General features: G+C 35.3%; 1 protein-coding gene across 1 annotated transcript; it reads right to left on the bottom strand.

Moving 5' to 3' along the window:
• Positions 1-752: 752 nt before the first annotated feature.
• On the bottom strand, positions 753-17,850 carry LOC108096986 (fatty acid synthase). The gene is given in 11 exon segments (XM_017198969.2): positions 753-1,533; positions 1,590-2,685; positions 2,747-3,096; positions 3,153-3,427; positions 3,487-4,099; positions 4,153-5,433; positions 5,489-5,912; positions 5,967-7,677; positions 7,680-7,783; positions 7,840-8,357; positions 17,598-17,850. Coding segments are annotated over 11 exon segments (7,185 nt in total). The 5' UTR covers positions 17,736-17,850; the 3' UTR covers positions 753-858.
• Between the last annotated feature and the right edge of the window lie 2,109 nt (positions 17,851-19,959).

Below are 19,959 nucleotides of genomic sequence, written 5' to 3'. Positions count from 1 at the left end.
CGTGGGATTAAAAACCACGATGCTTTAATTTAATTTCCGTTATTTCTATATAGTTTTTTCGATCTTTTCTATGGCAGCTATAAGATATAGTTGTCCGATTTTCATGAAACTTTTTCTCAATATAAAGGTTGTTAAAAAACTTGATATTCAAAAAATCATGCTCGTGGGATAAAGAACAACGATGTTATCAATTTATTTCCATTAATTCTATATATATTTTTCGATCTCTCCTATGGCAGCTATATGATAGAGTTATCCGGTTTTGATCAAATTTATTCCGATCAATAACAGTTAGAAAACGCCATCTTGAAGAATTCAAGTCGATCTGATCAAAAACAACGGCGTGAGAATTTTTCATTTCATTCCCTCGTATAGGAGCTATCCGATATAGTCGGCCGATCCGCCCCGTTCCGACTTATATACTGCGTGCAATAACTACACACCTTTTAGGAAAGTTTCAGCAAGATAGCTTTAAAACTGAGAGACTAGTTTGCGCGGAAACGGACAGACGTACAGACGTATTTCGATTCTGCTCGTGATGCTGATCAAGAATATATATATTCTTTATGGGGTCTGAGGTGTCTCCTTCACTGCGTTGCAAACTCCTGACTGAAATTATAATACCCTTTTTCTCTGCAAGGGTATAACAACTGGCTTGACTCCACAAACAGAAAAGCTAAGTAAGATAGCTTAACCTACATATTTTTAAGCCTGCTGTTTGTGCTACAATTAATTTGATAAGTACATTTGATAAAAAATATTTATTTTTATTTTAATAAAGTATAATATAATATAAGCAGTATAACTTAAAATTAAAATGTGTTTGTTATATATGTGATGTTTTGAATGTTGTAATTTTTAAACTACGGAAACTGGTTTATCATTTCTTATATATTCTTCAAAACTTTTGTCCTCTAACAAAGCTGGATCAAAATCATTTATAATCTGACTTAATAAGGGGTTGTCCAACATTGTCGTATGATTCCCTTCTATTATTTTAAGCGTAACTTTGCCATATGTCAGTTGCGGTGTACAATAGTCTTCATCAATGTCTTGAAGTGAAACCTCAGTCGGGCGGACTAAAGTAATTGGTGATTTTATTTTTCCTATACAATTTAAATCAAAGGAAGCAGCCATTTTAACTCTTTTAAACATGGCCTCTACCATAGTCGCTGAGTACTCTTTGCTGTATACATTCTGCTTTTCAACATATCCCATGAATAAAGACATTTTTTCTTCAAGGCTATTAATCTTCTTAAAAACTTCAGATATGCTTTCTTTAGTTTCCTCAGGGAATATCTGATTGATTATACTAGAAAAAAGCAGGTCATAAAGGTCATTATCAGAAAAATTTTCCCCCAAGTGCAGATTAGTAAGTTTTTTGAGGAAGTGAGGTGCTCCATCTAACAACATAACATGTCCACGGAAGCCCGAATTTTCAAGCATCTCAGCAAGCTGTAAAGCTACAAAAGTTCCATACGAGTATCCAATTATATAAAATGGTTCTGTTTGCTTTAAAATTGGTTTAACTTGCTGTAAGGAAAGATCACGTAATTATTTTTAGGATAATCTATAAGAATTTGACTTACCTCAAAACTGTTTTGTGATATATCCTTTAAGTTTTCCATATGCGCAAATTGATGGAGTTGTAAGACTATAGCCCTGCTTTGCAATCTAGACCCTATTTGGTACCACGCACGTCCAGCTGTACCTTCTAGTCCAGGTATAATAATGTTCGGCGGAATACTCTGTTTTGAAAGCGCTGCAGAAGTCTTGAGCGGAATAATTATACTTTTGCAGTTTGTTTCGTCCCCCAAGTTTCTTATCAGTAACTCCATCCCTAAGAGCTTGTTCTCTGAAGCAAAAATAATTTTAATTCCATCAGCGTTTTCTTTTTCTTTGGCTTCAGTAAGCTCTTGAAGCTTTTGGAACGTCAGCAACCGCAAATCTTGTGGTGATAAAATTAACTCAAAGTCTCGCTCTAAAGTTTGCTTAATTTCAACTGCCATCAATGAGTCCATACCCATTTCTGAGAGTGTTGTACCCAACGACACTGATTTTAAATCCCGTATTCCCATAATATTCATCACGACGTCAATTATACTTTCGTTACCTGAACGCCCAGCTCGTTTCTCAGCGACGACCATGCTGGAAACAACAGGTTCTTCAGCATTAAGTAAATGATCCAGTTCCTGAATACACGAAGAAATTCTTTGCTGCAGAGTACCGCCTATTTCTATATCAATTTTATCCTCAGCCATATCTGCCACCAAACCCACTTCTCCGACTGCGCCCCATTGAATAGCTTTACCTGGCAAGCCGTCTCTGCTTCGATACTCAATAATACGTTCCATTACAGAATTAGCCATTCCATAATTAGTTTGACCAGCATTTCCTCGTCCGCAAGAAACGCTAGAGAAAACTACGAAGTGCTCCAATTTGGGACAGTAAATTCGAGAAAGTTCGTCAAGGTGTTTTGTCGCAATAGCTTTTGGCAAGAAACTTTCTAAAAATTGAATTGAGTTTTGGCTTTGGAAAAGGCTGTCTCTCAGTTTAACAGCTAGATTGAAAATTCCACCGACTGGTCCCAATACATCAGCTTCAGAAAGCAGTTGGTGACATCCTTCTTTTGACGAAATGTCAGCGGTGCTGATGGCGACTTCACAGCCATAAGTTTTCCATAGACTTTAAATAAAATTTCGATTGAACATAAAATATGCTGAAAAGAATATTACAAATGTCTTACGCAATACGAAACAATTGATAGTCTTTAGTTATTCCACGACTAGAGCTTAGGACCAGTTTTCGAGCTCCACGAAGTGCCATCCAATCAGCTAATTCCATTCCAAAGCCGCCAAGACCACCGGGGATTACATATGTAAGATTATGCTTAAAGTAAATTTGACTGAGCACCGCCACAGGTAAAGTGGCTAAATCTTCCGGTTTCTCACGAACTTGAATAACCACTTTTCCAATGTGCTTTCCCCCAATCAAATGTCTAAAAGCATGTTCAATTTCATGAGCTGGAAACACTTTTACAGGTAATGGTTGAATAATTCCCTTGGATATGTCTGAATCAATAAGGGCTTTTAAATGCTGTAATGAAAACTCAAAATTTAAAAATAAATTTAAAACAATTGATAATCTGTTACCCAAATATCTTCATCAGGAGCCACAAGAAGGCTATCAGCAAGAACAGCGTGAAAAGTTATTTCTTTCAAAAAGCAGCCCAATCCAATTTTGTTGTCGTTAGCCATATCAAACTTTCCAATTTCCAAAAAGTGTCCTGACTTACCAAGACACCGTACTGAGGAAACTAACTTTTCTTCGGATAAGGAGTTCAGTACAAAATCGACACCTTTTCCATTTGTTTCACGTTGTACCATAAACTCAAATGATGTATCGCGAGAGTTTCCAATATGGGATTCTAAAATGCAAAATATATTTAAAATTTTTTAATTTACCCTTTAAATATTTAAAAACAACCTTTTAGTTGCGGAAAAGTGTTCAACAAAAATTGTTTCTTTTGGGTAGTACTGCAGGTTGTAAAAACATCCAAGTTGTACGCCAAAGCCACTCGAATTGCCGCTAGCCCAATGCCACCGGTACCAGCATGTATTAAAATACTTTTTCCTTTTCGTATGTCTGTTGCCATAAAAAACGCATAGTAAACAGTTATATATACAACTGGCACCGTGGCTGCCTCTTCCAATGTCCAGTGATCCGGAATATCCCAAATTAGCTTTGATGGCTTCTCCACATAAGAAGCTACTCCTCCTTTAACTACCATACTCATTATACGTCGTCCAGTTACCGTATTAATGCCAGAATACTCAAAGCCGAGAACACAGTTTTGATCAATTCGACTTGTTCCATATAGTTCAATGGCTAAGCGGCCAGTTGCTAGCATTACATCTCGAAAATTAAGAGAAGAATAAGCTATTTTAATCGTGCAATTTTGTGGGTTAAGGGGTCCTTTTAACCATCGTAAAGTCGATAGGTCCCCACGCTGAATAACGTTGCCATAGATGTGATCCGATCTAGCCAAAGGCTTTTCATTCTTGAGCAATAGCAAATGTCTATAGCTACCCCAAGAACCCTAATTAAAAACACATAAATTTAAATATCAAACAAATATAGCATTATTCTTACATTGCGGTATATGTTAAATGCCAAGCCCAGTGAATATTGAGCCGAATAAAATGGGTGGGACAAATCGAAACCAGGAGCACGTTCGTCATCAACAAAGAAACATCTTATCAAATTACCATCAGGCTCTTTTCGCAAACAGTTCACTAATCCAATAAGCCCATTAAAGGCTTCATTAAATGAATACACAATAACTGGTGACTTGCTTTTTATCGCAGATTGTAATACTTCAATCCAATCAAAATTCTCAACATTTTCAGATACTTCCACTATTACTGGTTTAATTGCAAGATTCGTAGAAACTTTTTGCAATAAGAAAAATGTTTCTTCGTGGTTATCGATCGGGATTATTGATATTTTTCTAAATCTCTCCGATTTTTCCCATGCTGCTATATTGGTTCTACACTTTTGCCTAAGCAGGACAAATCCATTGTCGGTTAGCACATTATGTGTAGTTTCAATTTTTTCAGGTATTTCATCCGTCTCAAGTTCCCCCAATATGACAAAATGGCAACGTGTTTGGAAAGACAAATTTCCATTTTCAATATGAACACCTGGAATGTCGTCTAGACTTTGGGAAGTTAACAAAGTATAGTCTCCAGTAATGACTGGTAAATCTTCAATTGAGTCTAAAAATTCTGTTGCTATTGGTTTCTTACCATTCGTATCAACCTCTACCAACTTCATTTTTAAGGTAGGATTATTTTCTAGAGCGATTTGTACGCAAACACGAGCAGCATTTTTCAAAGAAAGAATTGGTGACGGGAAATGTGGAAGAAAGACATATTTTTCCAGAACTGGAATACCAGGAGGTCTACGTCTTTGCACAGGACTGGCATGTAATCCAACAAGTTCTATTCCTCCTGCTACGATCCGATCATACATGTGATCGACATAAACTTCAAAAACGCGGTTCTCTGGATTCATCTGGGTCATCAAATTGAAATGATGCACTCCATTTATTTTTAGCTTCCGGATTTTGGTTGGCAATAAAAGAGTTCTTGAATCAGTTCCCAGTATCTGAATTTGAAGCATCGAATCCATAAAAGTAACCCAATTATAATTCCACTCAATTTTTCCATACAAGCCATCTGAACGAGCCATTTGAACGGCTCTAAATGCTCCGTTATAATGATAACCACGTAGTTTTAACTCTTTATAAAAGTCTCTCTTTGAAATCAATGGAAAGTTAGACTCATTTTCGAAATGAAAAACTTCCGGAACAGTGGGTTTTTCGGTCTCACGTATAATTCCAGTAACAACTAAGGTACCCGTTTCCGTTATCTAAAATAATATATAATTTTATATAATGCTTGAACCGATGCAGAAATTTACTTGCCTCAAATTGGCCGGTGCCATAGTGAATCATTACGGTAAGTTCGACATTTCCATTAGCTGGCAAACTTGTAGCTCTTAAGAATCTTATATCTTCGAATTCAACAGGTACATCCATATAACTCGGACCGTGATACATAAGAGAAAACGTTTCCCAAACATATTGAAGATAACAAGTAGCTGGTACAAGAATTTTTCCATCTATAATATGCCCACTCAAAAACTCTTCGTTATCACTCGACAAATTAACTTGAAAAACACGTTCTCCACTCGACTTTGTTTTCATATTTTCATATTTCGTCACAAACCAGTCTTCACTGTGATCCCACTGAATAAGCGAACTAATACTGGGTGTGGAGCGCGATACAGGAAATTCTATTTTTTCATATAAGTTAGCAACTTGTAGTAATACGCCATTTTGATAAATTCTACAACAAAATACAGTTATATTTTTAACAACTTTTTATATAATGTATACATACTTTCCAAGGGCCGACAAAAAAAACAAGGCGTTATTTTTGTTCCCTCTATTTGTAAGTGGTATATGTATTCCACTCGGCATCGATCGTTTGAGAATGGCTCCCAAAAGCCCATGAGGCGCTATCTCAACAGTCAAGGCGTTTTTAGGAAGCAATGAAAACGTTTCTTCGAAAAGAACGCTGTTCAATAAGTTATTGGTATGATACTCGGCAGAGCAATATTTTGCATGGTTTTTATCCCAATCTGTCTTAGAAACACTAGTACTCAACCACTTTATAGTCCTAGACTTGGGACTTGGAATAATTTCTTGCATATACTTCAGAAGTGGTGGCCCCATATGCGCGATATATTTTGAATGATACGCAATGTTTGAACATGGAACCTCTTTTGCGAAAATACCTTTGGCTTTTAGTTCATCTACGAACTGGGTGACATCATCGATTGGACCAGATATTGTGCAAGAGTCCGGACCATTATGGCAAGCCACTTCAATTGACTTTGGCAGCATGTGTATAATAGTGTTATAGCCGATCCCAATAGCTGCCATTGAACCCTTGATTTTTTCTAGATCCACACTTACCCTTCCGCGATAATAAGCAGCCAATATCATTTGTTGAGGCGTCAGTCCACCGTCAGCGTATGCACAGCCCAATTCACCAACGGAATGGCCGATGATATAGTCTGGCTCAAAATTTAGAGAGCGTAAGACATCTGTTAGACCGATTTGCACCGCAGCTATTCCCACAAACGAATGCAAAATATTTTGGAAAATTTCCGGGTCATTTGAGGACAATATATGTTTAAGATTGAGGCCTTTCGACAGTAACGTCTGGTGACATATTTCAATTGACTCTCGAAAACGAGGAATAATCATAAGTGATTTTCCCATTTCAGACCATTGTGAGCCCATCCCACTGTAAACCCAGACGATTGGGCGCTGAAGGCCAGTGTAATGCTGAACTTCTCTTTTTAATGATTGACACGGTTGGACTCCTTGTTTGGCAAACACAGCATAGCCGCGAAAAACCATACCAGAAACATCTTCTTCTTGAATATTTTGAAGCAATCCAATAAACTCTGCATCCAAAGGCCTTTTTTCTACAGCATTAAAAATCGCTTCTACTGCCTCTTCCGTCCTTCCTGCCCATGTTAGGAGTCGAGGTATTTCATCTTGTGGCAATCCAAAATTATTTTTCGATTTGGGATAACCCTTTAAAAGTGCATGTGCATTAGCACCACCAAATCCAAATGAGTTAATTCCAATAAAGGGCTTTGGTAGAGGCGTAACATCCTTAACAACAATTAATCTTCCCTCTGATAATGGAATAATTTCCGGTTTAACTTCCGTAAAATTGATGTTTGGTGCAATCAATCCAGATTCAAAGGCGAAGCAAGCTTTTACTAATGAACAAATTCCAGAAGCGGCTTCGGAATGACCAACATTTGACTTAACGGAACCAACTAATAAAGGCTCTTCTCTTTGACTGCATAGAACATTATCGATTGCCTTGCATTCCTCTGGATCACCGACTACAGTTCCAGTACTGTGTGCCTCCAAGTAGCCCAAGTCATTTGGCTTATTGTCGATGTCCTTGTAGAACTGGTCAAGAAGCTTTTCTTGTACAATACCAGACGGATATGTTATACCTTCTGGCTTATATCCGTCACAGTTAGTTTTTGAATAAACTACACTTGCATAAACACGCTTAGCATTTTTTTTCTTTGTAAGAATAAGCAGTTAATGGTCTCCGATCTGGTGTAACCACTAGCACTTTTATCAAATGGTCGGCAAAAGCCATCTGGCGCTAAAACGCCAAGTCTAAAATGTTATTTCAAATAATACTATTTGATAAATATATATTTATTTTTACTTACCGTGCAAATTGAAGTGTTACAAATGGATGAAGTAGTAAATTTGATCCACCAATAATTGCCGCGTCAATTTCTCCATTTCTAATAGCACTAAACGCGTTATCTAATGCATACATCGAACTAGAACACGCTGTATCTAGTAAAAAAGAAGGACCCTCAAGTCCCAAGCAATAGGAAATTCTGTTAGCCATCATAGCACGACTACAGCCAGTGATTCCAAATCCGCCAGATGAAACCTTTTCATAGAACCACGTTTTTTCCGATTCTGATATGCAAGATCCTATGTACACTCCAGTTTTTGAACCTCGTAGACTTTTTGGATTTATTCCTGAATCAATGACAGCTTCATATGCCGTCTCAATAAGGATTCGTGTTTGAGGATCCATTGTGTGTGCTTGCTTAAAATGGACTCCAAAAAAAGTTGCGTCAAATTTTTCAAGTTCACCTATTTTTCCAGATCTTTTTGGTATTTCCGGATTAAAGTGACGCCAACGGCGTTCATCATCATCAACCATGTCTATCTGAAATTCGAATCGTATTTTTAAAAACAACAAATTAATTTTTCAGATATTAAAAAAAGGTTGCCAAAAAAAAAAAAAAAAACAAAAAAAAACAGAAAGGAAGCTAGCTTCGGCAAGTCGAAGCTTCTATACCCTTGCAGTCATCAAATATGTCAAACAAAAGGTACAAAGGTTAAGGCATAAAGGTTAAACAAAATCGAAGCTAAGACGATTTTTCTATTCATTTTCCATATTATTTCCATATATTACATATTTCCATATTTTCCATATGGGAGCTATATGATATAGTTGTCCGATTTTGATCAAATTTAATTCGTAATTCAAGAGTCGTAAGAACACACTACATTCCAAAAATCATACTTGTCTGATGAAAAACAACGATGTTATAATTTTATTTCCGTTATTTCTATATAGATTTTTCGATCTTTTCTATGGCAGCTATAAGATATAGTTGTCCGATTTTTATGAAACTTTTTTTTAGTATAAGAGTTGTTAAAAAACTATATATTCCAAAAATCATGCTCGCGGGATAAAAAACAAAGATGTTATAAATTTATTTCCATTAATTCTATATATATTTTTCGAATTCTCCTATGGCAGCTATATGATAGAGTTATCTGATTTTGATAAAATTTAATCCGAAATTCAATAACAGTTCGAAAACGCCATCTTGAAGAAATCAAGTCGATCTGATAAAAAACAACGGCGTTTAACCTTTTTTATTTTATTCTTTCGTATGGGAGCTATCCGATATAGTCGGCCGATCCGGCCCATTCCGACTTATATACTGCGTGCAATAACAACACTTCACGTCAAATTGTATTGAAACAAGTAAGCCCTATGGTGAAGAAATTGAGATCCAACGAGGCAATTTGGCTAAAATTTCTGAGATAATGCGCACAAATATAGTTGGTAAAACCCATAGGCTGCCCTTTCAAAAGGGAATTTTATTCAACAATGCGTTCATTGACGGCTTGCATGGATATTTATCGGAGAAATACAAAATGAAATACATCCTAACCAGTCGTCTAAACCAGGACATTGTCGAGAATTTCTTTGGTGCCATGCGATCAAGAGGTGGGCAATATGACCATCCAACTCCACTTCAATTTAAGTATAGGTTAAGAAAATACATAACAGGTATGACAAAATAAAATAATAATAACCAATTAATTAATAATACTAATTGTCAAATGTTTAGCTCTATGTTTCAGCAAAGATTGGATCGTGATTGTTTGTAGTTTTTATCTGTATAATGTGTTGTTTTGTGATTTATGTTTCCCTTTACTTCTTGTCCCTTTTTTGTTTATTTAATAATCCTTATTTTTATTTAGCCAGAAATGTTGTCAAATAATCAGAATGTCGATGAAGACAGCAGCGACACTTGGTTGAACCTTGACTTAAAATCAAAATCAAACCAAAGTTCACAAAGTGATGGGGACGATCTTAAAGATTTTGAAGATATTAATACAAGCATTCCAGAAAATATCAAATTAGACGAGTTGACGGAGAATGCCTTAGAGTACATAGCAGGCTATGTTATTAAAAAAATGAGACTTTCGAATGAGATTGCCGAAAACTCATCTTTTACCTTCATCGACGAGATTTCGCATGGAGGCCTTATAAAACCATCCATAAATTTCATGGACAAAATTAAGGAGCTGGAAATTGTATTTTTAAATATTGTTTCTGATTATTTTAGTATTACAAAAAATGTTAAGGATAAACTACTAATAGCTTCTAAGAATATAAACATAAATTTATATATTAAAAAATTTTTCTTCAAGATTCGCATATATTTTAAAATTAAGAATCTAAACAAAAAATATCTTTACAAAAACAGAAACAACGATTACTTTCCAATTCAAAACTATTAAAAATTAAATTATAAAAAACTTCAACTCTTTTTACTATAAATGAACAATTTAAGACCCATGCACCATCTAAGGGCTAAGCAAAAAGCTCTTTTGTCGTTTCACTCGTACTTACTACGCAGACTCCTCTCACTCGCACTTGTGGTGAGTAATGAATAAGGGAGTGCTTTTTGCCGACGAGACTACCTTGTATAATTGTACCATGTTTTTGCCGACGAGACTAACTTGTATAATTGTACCATGGCTAGGGGAATGTTGTCAGGGTTGGACCGTTGTCAGGCTTGGGCCATCTCAATATTTTGAATATTCGTTCTAGTACCATCTGTTAGTGGGTGTCTAGAAACTTCTATCGGTCACTCGAAACTTTCCACATGACTACTTATTTCGGGATTTCATTTTTCTACGTGTCGTTGTTCTGTGAAAAAAGTTATCGAAAAAGTTTTTCTAACCTGGCCGAAAAGGTGGAATAACACAAGATTACAACATGTCATATTACATAATACTAAGTTTCATTGATAGATATAGTTTGGCTATAATAGATTAATACCGCATGTCGTCAGGGTTGGGCCATCTTAATTTTTACATTTTATTCGTGTATTTTCGATTTTTGTTGTAATATTTAAGTTTTTTGTAGCAAAAATATGCAAAACAAATTAAATAGATTTCCTTAAAAAAATATTTTGATGGATTGAAAAAAGATGAATCATTTTTATCTTTTTCTTTAGTGTTTCTCGCTACAAACGAAAAACAACTCTGAATAATTTGATATTTACTGTAAAATCCAAAATAATTAAATAAATGAACAAAATAATGTCAGATTTACCTGAATTCAATTTTATTCCACCACGTTACGATATTGTCAATGATTTTCTGAAGGTGGCCCAACCCTGACTACATGTCCCAACTCTGACTACATTTTTTTTTTTCAAACGCCTATAACTTTTTTTGCTTTTGTTTTTTTATTTTCTATTTTTGGTGAACACTTTCTCTTGCTTGTACCTTTCCAAAAATGTATAAACTTATTCTAAATTGTCATTCGTTCAGAACTTATGGACATAGGTCAAAATATGGCCCAACCCTGACAACATTCCCCTACTATTTGTTAAAATTAAAATAAGCTACATATCAGTTTGCAACACATATTAACAGTGCCTTGTAATTTGCATTTGCATTTGCAGCATTTGTATTGCCGATTTTTATACCCTTACAGAGGGTATTATAATTTCAGTCAGAAGTTTTGCAACGCAATGAAGGAGACACCTCAGACCCCATATAGTATATATATTCTTGATCAGTATTACTAGCAGAATCGAAATAGGCCTGTATGTCTTTCAATCTATCCTTTCGTCCGTCTATCTGTCTAGTCTCTCAGTTTTAAAGCTATCTTGCTGAGACTTTACCAAAAAGTGTACTTATTGCATGCAGTATATAAGTCGGAACGGACCGAATCGGCCCACTATATCAAATAGCTCCCATTCGAAAGATTGAAAAAAAATTTTCACCCCGGTGTTTTTTAATTACTATCGAATTTCGAATTATATTTTATCAGAATCGTATAGCTGCCATAGGAAAGATTGAAATACAGTAGAATCCGCTTATAGCGACTTTCAAGGCACCATTGAGTTTTCGTCGTTATACCCGGAAGACGCACTAAGCAAAAGGATATAAATGTATAAGTCTGTCTGGGGACCAATCAAGCCATCGAGTTTTCGTCGCAATACCCGGACGGACACTGTAAGCGGAGTCGTTATAACAGGATTCTACTGTATATATATATATAAGTATTGCAAAAAAGTAACATTCTGTAAATAGAATGTTATGATCATGTTAAGCCAGCATTTTGTATATGCCGCTACCCTCTTCCCTTTCCAACTGCGACTATTGAATGAAACACAAGTACATTTCTGAGCTCTCCATGTTTTAATGTTTTACCATTGCGAACTTAAAACCGGTAGGTTATGGGCCCAGACCACCGGAATCTAATAAACTTTAATCGCGGATATAAGATTAATTTACATCAAAACCAAAATTGTAACCAAAAGTGTTTCTCTACAAATCGATAAGTTATCCGAAAATAAATATGACGTATGGTATATGTCTATGCGTAGCTTACTAATAACGGCAAGTTTGTGGAACATGGTTTGCGGTAAGTCGGAAAGGCCACATCTTAGCCCATAATTTTTTTTAATTTGTATCCGATTTAAAAGAGGGATACCTCTCTGAGATTTAAATATCTATCTAGTTGCATCAGCGCAGAATCAGCACACACTGGCTGGGATATTGTCGACCAAAAGGCATTGGCATGCCTTATACAGTAGAATCCTGTTATAACGACTCCGCTTATAGTGTCCGTCCGGGTTGTGCGACGAAAACTCGATGGTTTGGTTGGTCCCCATACAAAGTTATATGAAAGGGCCTCCGCTTAAAGCGTTTCCGCTTTTAGCGACAAACCGCTTATAAGAATGAAATTTTTCAGGAAAATTGGAAAATTTAACCGGATATTGCGTCGTGCCGGAAAAAATACAGTGTCATAGTTCAAAACTTAAGCATCAAAACACGCTGTTAGAATTGTATGTATTTGTCAGTGATCGGCACCCTTGCTTGTGTGCGTAGCAGCGACACGAAGGATCTTGCACTGGCACAACTCTCTGTTAGTTTTAGCTGTTGCCTTAACAACGCTGCTGCGAGAGAGAGAGAGTCGAAGTGCAATGCCGACGTCACACTGTGTGTGCAGACCTCATAGTCAATTTCATGAGATGTCCCGTTATATTTCTAGTTTTTTCTGCTTTTTTCCGAGTAAAACTGAATGTTTCAATTTGCCAAATGCAATATGTGCAATAATAAGCTCATTCAGTTTTCAATATTTAGAAAAACCTATGTTTTTGAATTTAATTTATTAAATTTTTCGTTTTAATTAAAAAATTAATTTGATTTATTTTAAAAACCTATAAAAAACACAGCAACCATAAAATAATCAAAAAAAAAAAAATTTATTCCTCCTTTTGCTTAGTGCGTCTTCCGGTTATAACGACGAAAAATGGTCGGTCCCTTGGAAGTCGTTATAACCGGATTCTACTGTATTAACGTAAAGTCCACGCAGTTGTTGCACATTAAATAATGTACCTTAGCTAAGCAGGACTGAGGGAAAATAAAAAAAAATAATATCACTCTCCAGCGGGACAAAAATATGCAAGGTGATGACAATGTGGCGCAGCATGTACATAAATTTATTTTCAGAAATGTCGGATAAATTGGCTGATATGGAAATACATATAAATGATGAGCTAACGGTAATAGGGTTGTTGTCAAGTCTCTCAAAAGAGTGGGAGAACTTCGTCGTTGCGATAGAAACACGTGACCAGTTGCCTTCGTTCGACCTGGTGGAGGTTAAACTACAAATACTCCAAAAGAAGTCAAAAGGGACGCGAAGAAGAACGAAAAGTGCACATATAAGTGTTTCAAGTGTGAGCGTATCGGCCATAGAGCGGCTTAGTGGAGAAACAATAGAAACTCCGAAAAGGAATATAAGATAAACGAGCAATCCGACCGTTTAATACACTGCCAACTAAAAGAGCAACGAAAAACTTCATGGTGCCGCAAAAGTTGTGCCCCTGCTCACACGAGTTGCGACATACCATAAATTTGTTCGTGTCAATTACCAAAACGGAATCAATAATTATGCTGGCAGCCGAAAAATATGAACAGTTACCCGGTATTGGAACAGTAAAATGTCGAGAGAACAATAACAACATTCCCAGTCACCTGGTGTCTTTTGGCATACAAGCAATCAATGTGTAGGAAAGGAAAAGGGATATTCCTAAGTTTCCCCCTCTTTCTCACTCTTCGAATACGATCTCGTTGCTTCCACCCGACGGCGGCCCGACTCCAAATTTGTCTTCTATTCTTTCGTTTTTCTAATTGCACTGTTGTCATTCTCCGTTAGAACCAAAAAATTGGTTTTCGATGGAAAATACGGCTTAGGGGCGCTCGACTTATGTATACTCTTTTGATGTTAAAGTTCTTAAAATATTAAATATAATATATGTATATATAAAGTTATATACACATATAATATATTTTATATATACAACATTATTTAAATTATTGAACCAAGATAACCATAACATAACATTGATTGCAAATATAGATATAATATTACTCGCGTGTCATTTATGGTCGGTTATACCCAAAAAAGAAGGGTATACTAAAAGGGTGCAAAATAAAATTGAACTGGTCATTCTTTTGCGTTGTGCGTTGACAGTTAGTTGTGAAACTACTTAATTTGCGCAACGGGCAGCGGAATTGTTTAAAAATCATGTAAGTGTCGGTAAGATTACAAAAATATTATGTCTTTTACTACAAACTTATTTAAATCTTTTTAGGATTCAGCTTGTATGTACGATAAATTCGTTTGAAAGGTAAGTTTGTTTTAAATTAAAAAAAGTAATACATATGTATATAATATGTAATAATAAAAATATTTTTGTACCATAGATGGACGCAAAACAGCCGTTGTCCTGCAAATATTCCATATAAATGGTAAACAAAAACTTTCTAATTTCATATTATTTATGTACTTATCTCTTATGTTTCAAAATAAGATTAATTAATAAAATAAAAAAAAATATATACCTATATATATTGTTTTTCATATGAATTTGGGGATGACATTTTAGACATTGGCATAGATTACAACATCGCCTCCACGCCAGCAACGAAAGCATCAATAGCTTATATGAATTTTCTCTATACAAAATTCGTATAAGCCATCGATGCCTCGCTCGATGACTCGGACAAAATGGTCATCGAGAGCGACATGCATGTCAAATCCTTAATGCCATACAACAACTTTATATGAAATGACATCAGTGCGGATCCATGTGCTTCGGACACTGACATCAGTGGGTAGTCGTACATGTCATCCACGACAAGGCACTTTTGGAACTGCAGGGTTGTTTTGCAAAATGTTTTATATGTGCCGGAGTTGCAAATGAATTTTTTCTCAGTGAGTAAGGTAGCAGCATACAAAAATTTCGCTACATTAAAAAAAAAAAAAATGGCAGTACTAAGAAACAACAAATAAGAGAAAATGCTGCGTGCAAGAAAAGAAAACAATTTATACGTTTACGAAGTGGACAACAGTTTCGAGTATTTATGCGTAGCACAAGACGACAGTGAAATTGCAGTGAAGTGGCGTCAGGCACGTATCCCGGGCCCCCCAGGAACGTATGTATAGATCAGTAGACTGAAACTAAGCAGAGACGTAACCCCCCACTCTCAACAAATCCCATGTGACACGCGTCCCCCACTCTTCGCACCAAGCATGGTAGAATTATACAAGGTAGTGTCGTCGGCTGGTATGGTGTGCCAAAATGTCATCAATTGACCCATCAACCGAAATTTTGAGACTGTTGGAGTGTTGTGATGGAACATTTTTTCGCGGGATAAATCTTTTTCTCAAGGTCATGGCTACTCTTCCAGTCACAACGGCTAGCGTTGAAAGAACGTTTTCAACAATGAAGAGGATAAAAACTCTACCTCGTAGTGTGATGGGCCACGACAGACTAAGTGCACTCGCGATGATGTCAATTCACTGGGATACTGTTGTTGATCCGGAGGAAGTTCTCGACCGTTTGGCCAAGAAAAAATCAAGGAAGTTACTCATTTAAGGTGTATGTTCTGTAGGAAAATACATACTGTATTCACATTTTGCTATTTGCAGATATTTTATGTGAAACATAAATAATGCTTCAATTTTTTTAAACATTATAGTAACTGTTAATTGTGACCTTATACTTTGTACTGTACCTTTTTCTTGCACAATCACGTACTGATTAAAGATTGATGTGTGATTTGCCTTTTTCTGAATTTATTCGAATAAGTCCACATTTTTTTTTTTTATTGATTTTTGTCCTTGAGTTTATTAAGTTTATTGATACACGCCCGTTTGGAGGAGTATCTGTGGGCAGAAGCAGTACAAACAGCCGCCTGCATTCGGAACAGTTGTCGGAAGCCTTCTGTAAAAACCTGAGAGTGTTTGGTTCGAATGCATTTGGACGGGATAAAACCAGAAGAGGGAAATTCCCGGCAATAGGAAAAGAATATATATTTGACGGACAAAAAAGAGGATCATCAATTTCAAACAACTGAAATAAAAATCACGTTGCCTCAGACATTAATTTTTTTATTTTAATTTTAGTCAGAAGTTTGTAACGCAGCGAAGGAGACACCTCAGACCCTATGAAGTATATATATTCTTGATCAGCATTACGATCAGAATCCAAATACGTCTGCCCGTCTGTCTGTTCGTCTGTCCGTCTGTCGGTTTCTATGTAAACTAGTCTCTCAGTTTTAAAGCTATCTTGCTGAAACTTTCCCAAAAATTGTGTAGTTATTGCACGCAGTATATAAGTCGGAACGGGGCGGATCGGCCGACTATATCGGATAGCTCCCATACAAGAGATTAAAATAAAAAATTCTTACGCCGTTGTTTTTGATTAAATCGACTTGATTTCTTCCAGATGGCCGTTTCTAACCACTATTGAATTTCGGATAAAATTTTATCAAAATCGGATAACTCCACCATATAGCTGCCATACAAAAGATCAAAAAAAAAAATATGTATATATATGGAAAAAAATTATAACGTCGTTGGTTTTAATCCCACGAGCATGATTTTTAAAACATAGAGTTTTTTAATAACTCTTGAATCGAGAAAAAAATTTCATTAAAATCCGACAACGTTATCATATAGCGGCCATAGGAAAAATCGAAAAATCTATATAGAAATTTATCCTTGTTTTTCATCAGACAAGCATAATTTTTGGAATATAGAGTTTTCTAACTGCTCTTGAACTGCATATTAAATTTCATCAAAATCGGACAACTATATCATATAGCTGCTATATGATCAATAGTCGAAAATATGGAAAATTAAAAGAAAAATCGTCATAGTTTCAATGATGCTTAGCCCTTATGCATTTTGATCGACATATTTGATGACTGCAAGGGTATATAAGCTTCGGGTTGTCGAAGCTAAACAAGCTTTCTTGTTTTGAATGAATTTGAATAAAGGCTTAAAATAAAACAAACAGAGCTTAAGCATTCAATGTAATTTATTTTAAAAAATACTTAAATTTTGAAATGTGTTGTAAAAAGCATTTCACAATTTTAGTTCTTTTGTTTTTGTTATATTTTGATGTTTTTGTAATTTTAAAATCAATGTTAGGAAAACTTTTAATGTGTACCAAACGGCGAAAGTTTTTTTAGATGTATTGTGAAATCCATTTCACAATTTCAGTTTTTTGTTATTGTTATATTTTGACTTTTTTTGTAGTTTTGTGTGTGTTTCAGATTTCTTATTTACCTTATTATAAAGCTTATACTGGTATTCTGTTATGTTTCGGCAGTTTGGAAATTTTCCGGACATTCCGGATATCACTATATCATCGCCGTCCGAATCGGGAAACGACCTAGAATATTTCTTATTTTTTTGAACTTCCATTTTTGTTCTTTTGTTTTATATATTTTTATATTTTTGAGGTAAGCACTTCTTAAAGTATCTGTTGAATCGAAACCTCCCCAGTGAATAGTAAATATATAAAATCCGTATAAGCGAATTGCGGAACAATTTGCAACTAGGCATCGAAAATTCTTTAGCGTTCTTTTATACATACTTCGTATAATTCTGCTCAATTATCAATTCCAAAAAAATGTTAAACACTTTGACCACATACACTTTAAAGCAATTAAAGTCGTTGAATTGTATAAATAAACTGGTAAATGTAAATTGAAGAGACGTATAATTTACAAGCATGAGTCGATAGTGAGTTGATTCTTCAATGGACAGGCGTATGTGTAGATGACATGTGCAATTTCAAGGGTAGACGTATTTTTTAGAGGGACCCGAGCCCCCATATTGTAAATACAAAAAATACTTTGTTTTATTTAATCTGTAGTAGAAGGGAAAACTTTATTTGTTGTAAAGTATGTAACATAACATATGAACTCAGGGATTAGAGAGAGACTAGTAAATTTGGATTACAAATTTAGATTTGTAATTGAAGAAGACTTGCAGCGCAAGTTTTTTAAGTTTTTGTGCTATGCCCACAACTACACAATTTTCATTTAAAAAAAATTTGTATCATATTTTTGGATTGAGCGTATTCTGTTCAAAAGTCGATATCTTGTAAATTTTTAGAGATGAAATACTGGGACTTAACATAAGATTCTATAGATACGTAGCGAATAAAGTTTTAAGCAAAGTGCCAAGCACACTTTTACGCTTGTCATTCTCTGGGCCTCTTCATATTCGGTACCCAAACCTATCCCAATGCAGGGACCTAATCCAATGCAGGCACCCTACATCCGGCTCCATATTTCGGTAACAGGTCACTGATAGTCGGGAAACAACTATAGCGTACTCTTTTGTTTAATTGTAATCTATATATATAAAAATGGAGACAAAATATGTGCGCAATCGCATCACATGAAAACGGCTTGACCGATTTGGCTGAAAATTGGTAGGGAGATAGCTTAGAACCAGAAGAAGGTTTAAGCATAAGAAAATTTTGGGAAAACCTTCTGGAAAAGTCGCTAGCGGCTCAACAGATGTACACAATGTTGTATGTAAAAAAAAAGATCATAGCTGCGTTGATTTTGTGTATCGATGAAGTCGGTAAAAAAATATTTAAACAAAAAATAGAGCGAGCTTAAACAATTTGAAATAATGCCTGCTGTTAGACGAATAGGAATTGGACGTGCAACATTGACTATTATGTTGTTAAATTGTGTTGACCAGCGAAGCGGGCACAGGACCTCTAGTAAATTATAATTTAAGTAAATTCACCGTCACCAAATTCGGATGAGAATATATTGCCAATAAAAGGTGTATTTTATTTGATCCGTCCATAAAAATGTCCTTTACATACCTGGTAAATTTTGTTCATCCTTAAAACTTAAAAAAATATAGAAGAATTAAATAAATTAATATTTAACTATTATTATTTTTTTTTTTATAATTTCATTTAAGAATTTAATATGCAGTGAAAAAATACTTCCCACTTCTGTTTGCTTCGGCGGTATAAGTCTCGCGGTTTTAAAGATATGCAGTACACGTAAGAGTATTTTCCGGAGGAGTTTTAATCTGATTTGTAAACCCGTTTGAAAAGTATTAGAGCCAGAATATTGATATTTTACAACGGATTTCTTGTAGGTAATTTGCAGCAAATAAAATTTTAAGGACATCCTTGACCCCACAAAGTATATATAATCTGGATCAACTTCACAATCTGAATCAAACTAGATTTGTTCGCCTGTCCGTATATCCATTTGCCTATTTCTATGTGTGTACACTAGTCTCTCAGTGTTCAAGCTATCTTGCTGAAACTTTACCAAAAGTTATGTAGTTATTGCACGCAGTATACGAGGTGTGTTCAAAAAGTATCGCGAATTTTGAATTTTCGCGGGTTACCTCGTATCGAATTTCGATTTTTTTGTGGCTTTATGTTGGTACTCATGTCTAATATATGTCGAGCCTGTTTAACATTAAAATCCTTTTTTTTTAATCCAGCTTTAATCTCATAAAAAGGGGACTGTTGCTTCGATTATAATTTATTGTTTTATTATAATTTATTAACGTTTCAACATGTTCAAAAAGTATCGCGAATTTTGAATTTTCGCGGGTTACCTCGTATCGAATTTCAATTTTTTTGTGGCGTTATGTTGGT

The sequence above is a fragment of the Drosophila ficusphila genome, unplaced genomic scaffold (assembly GCF_018152265.1).
Source record: "Drosophila ficusphila isolate 14025-0441.05 unplaced genomic scaffold, ASM1815226v1 contig_2, whole genome shotgun sequence".
In the NCBI taxonomy this organism is placed as follows: domain Eukaryota; kingdom Metazoa; phylum Arthropoda; class Insecta; order Diptera; family Drosophilidae; genus Drosophila; species Drosophila ficusphila.
The sequence above is the reverse complement of the archived record's forward strand: the minus strand, read 5'-3'. Positions and strand labels throughout refer to the sequence as shown.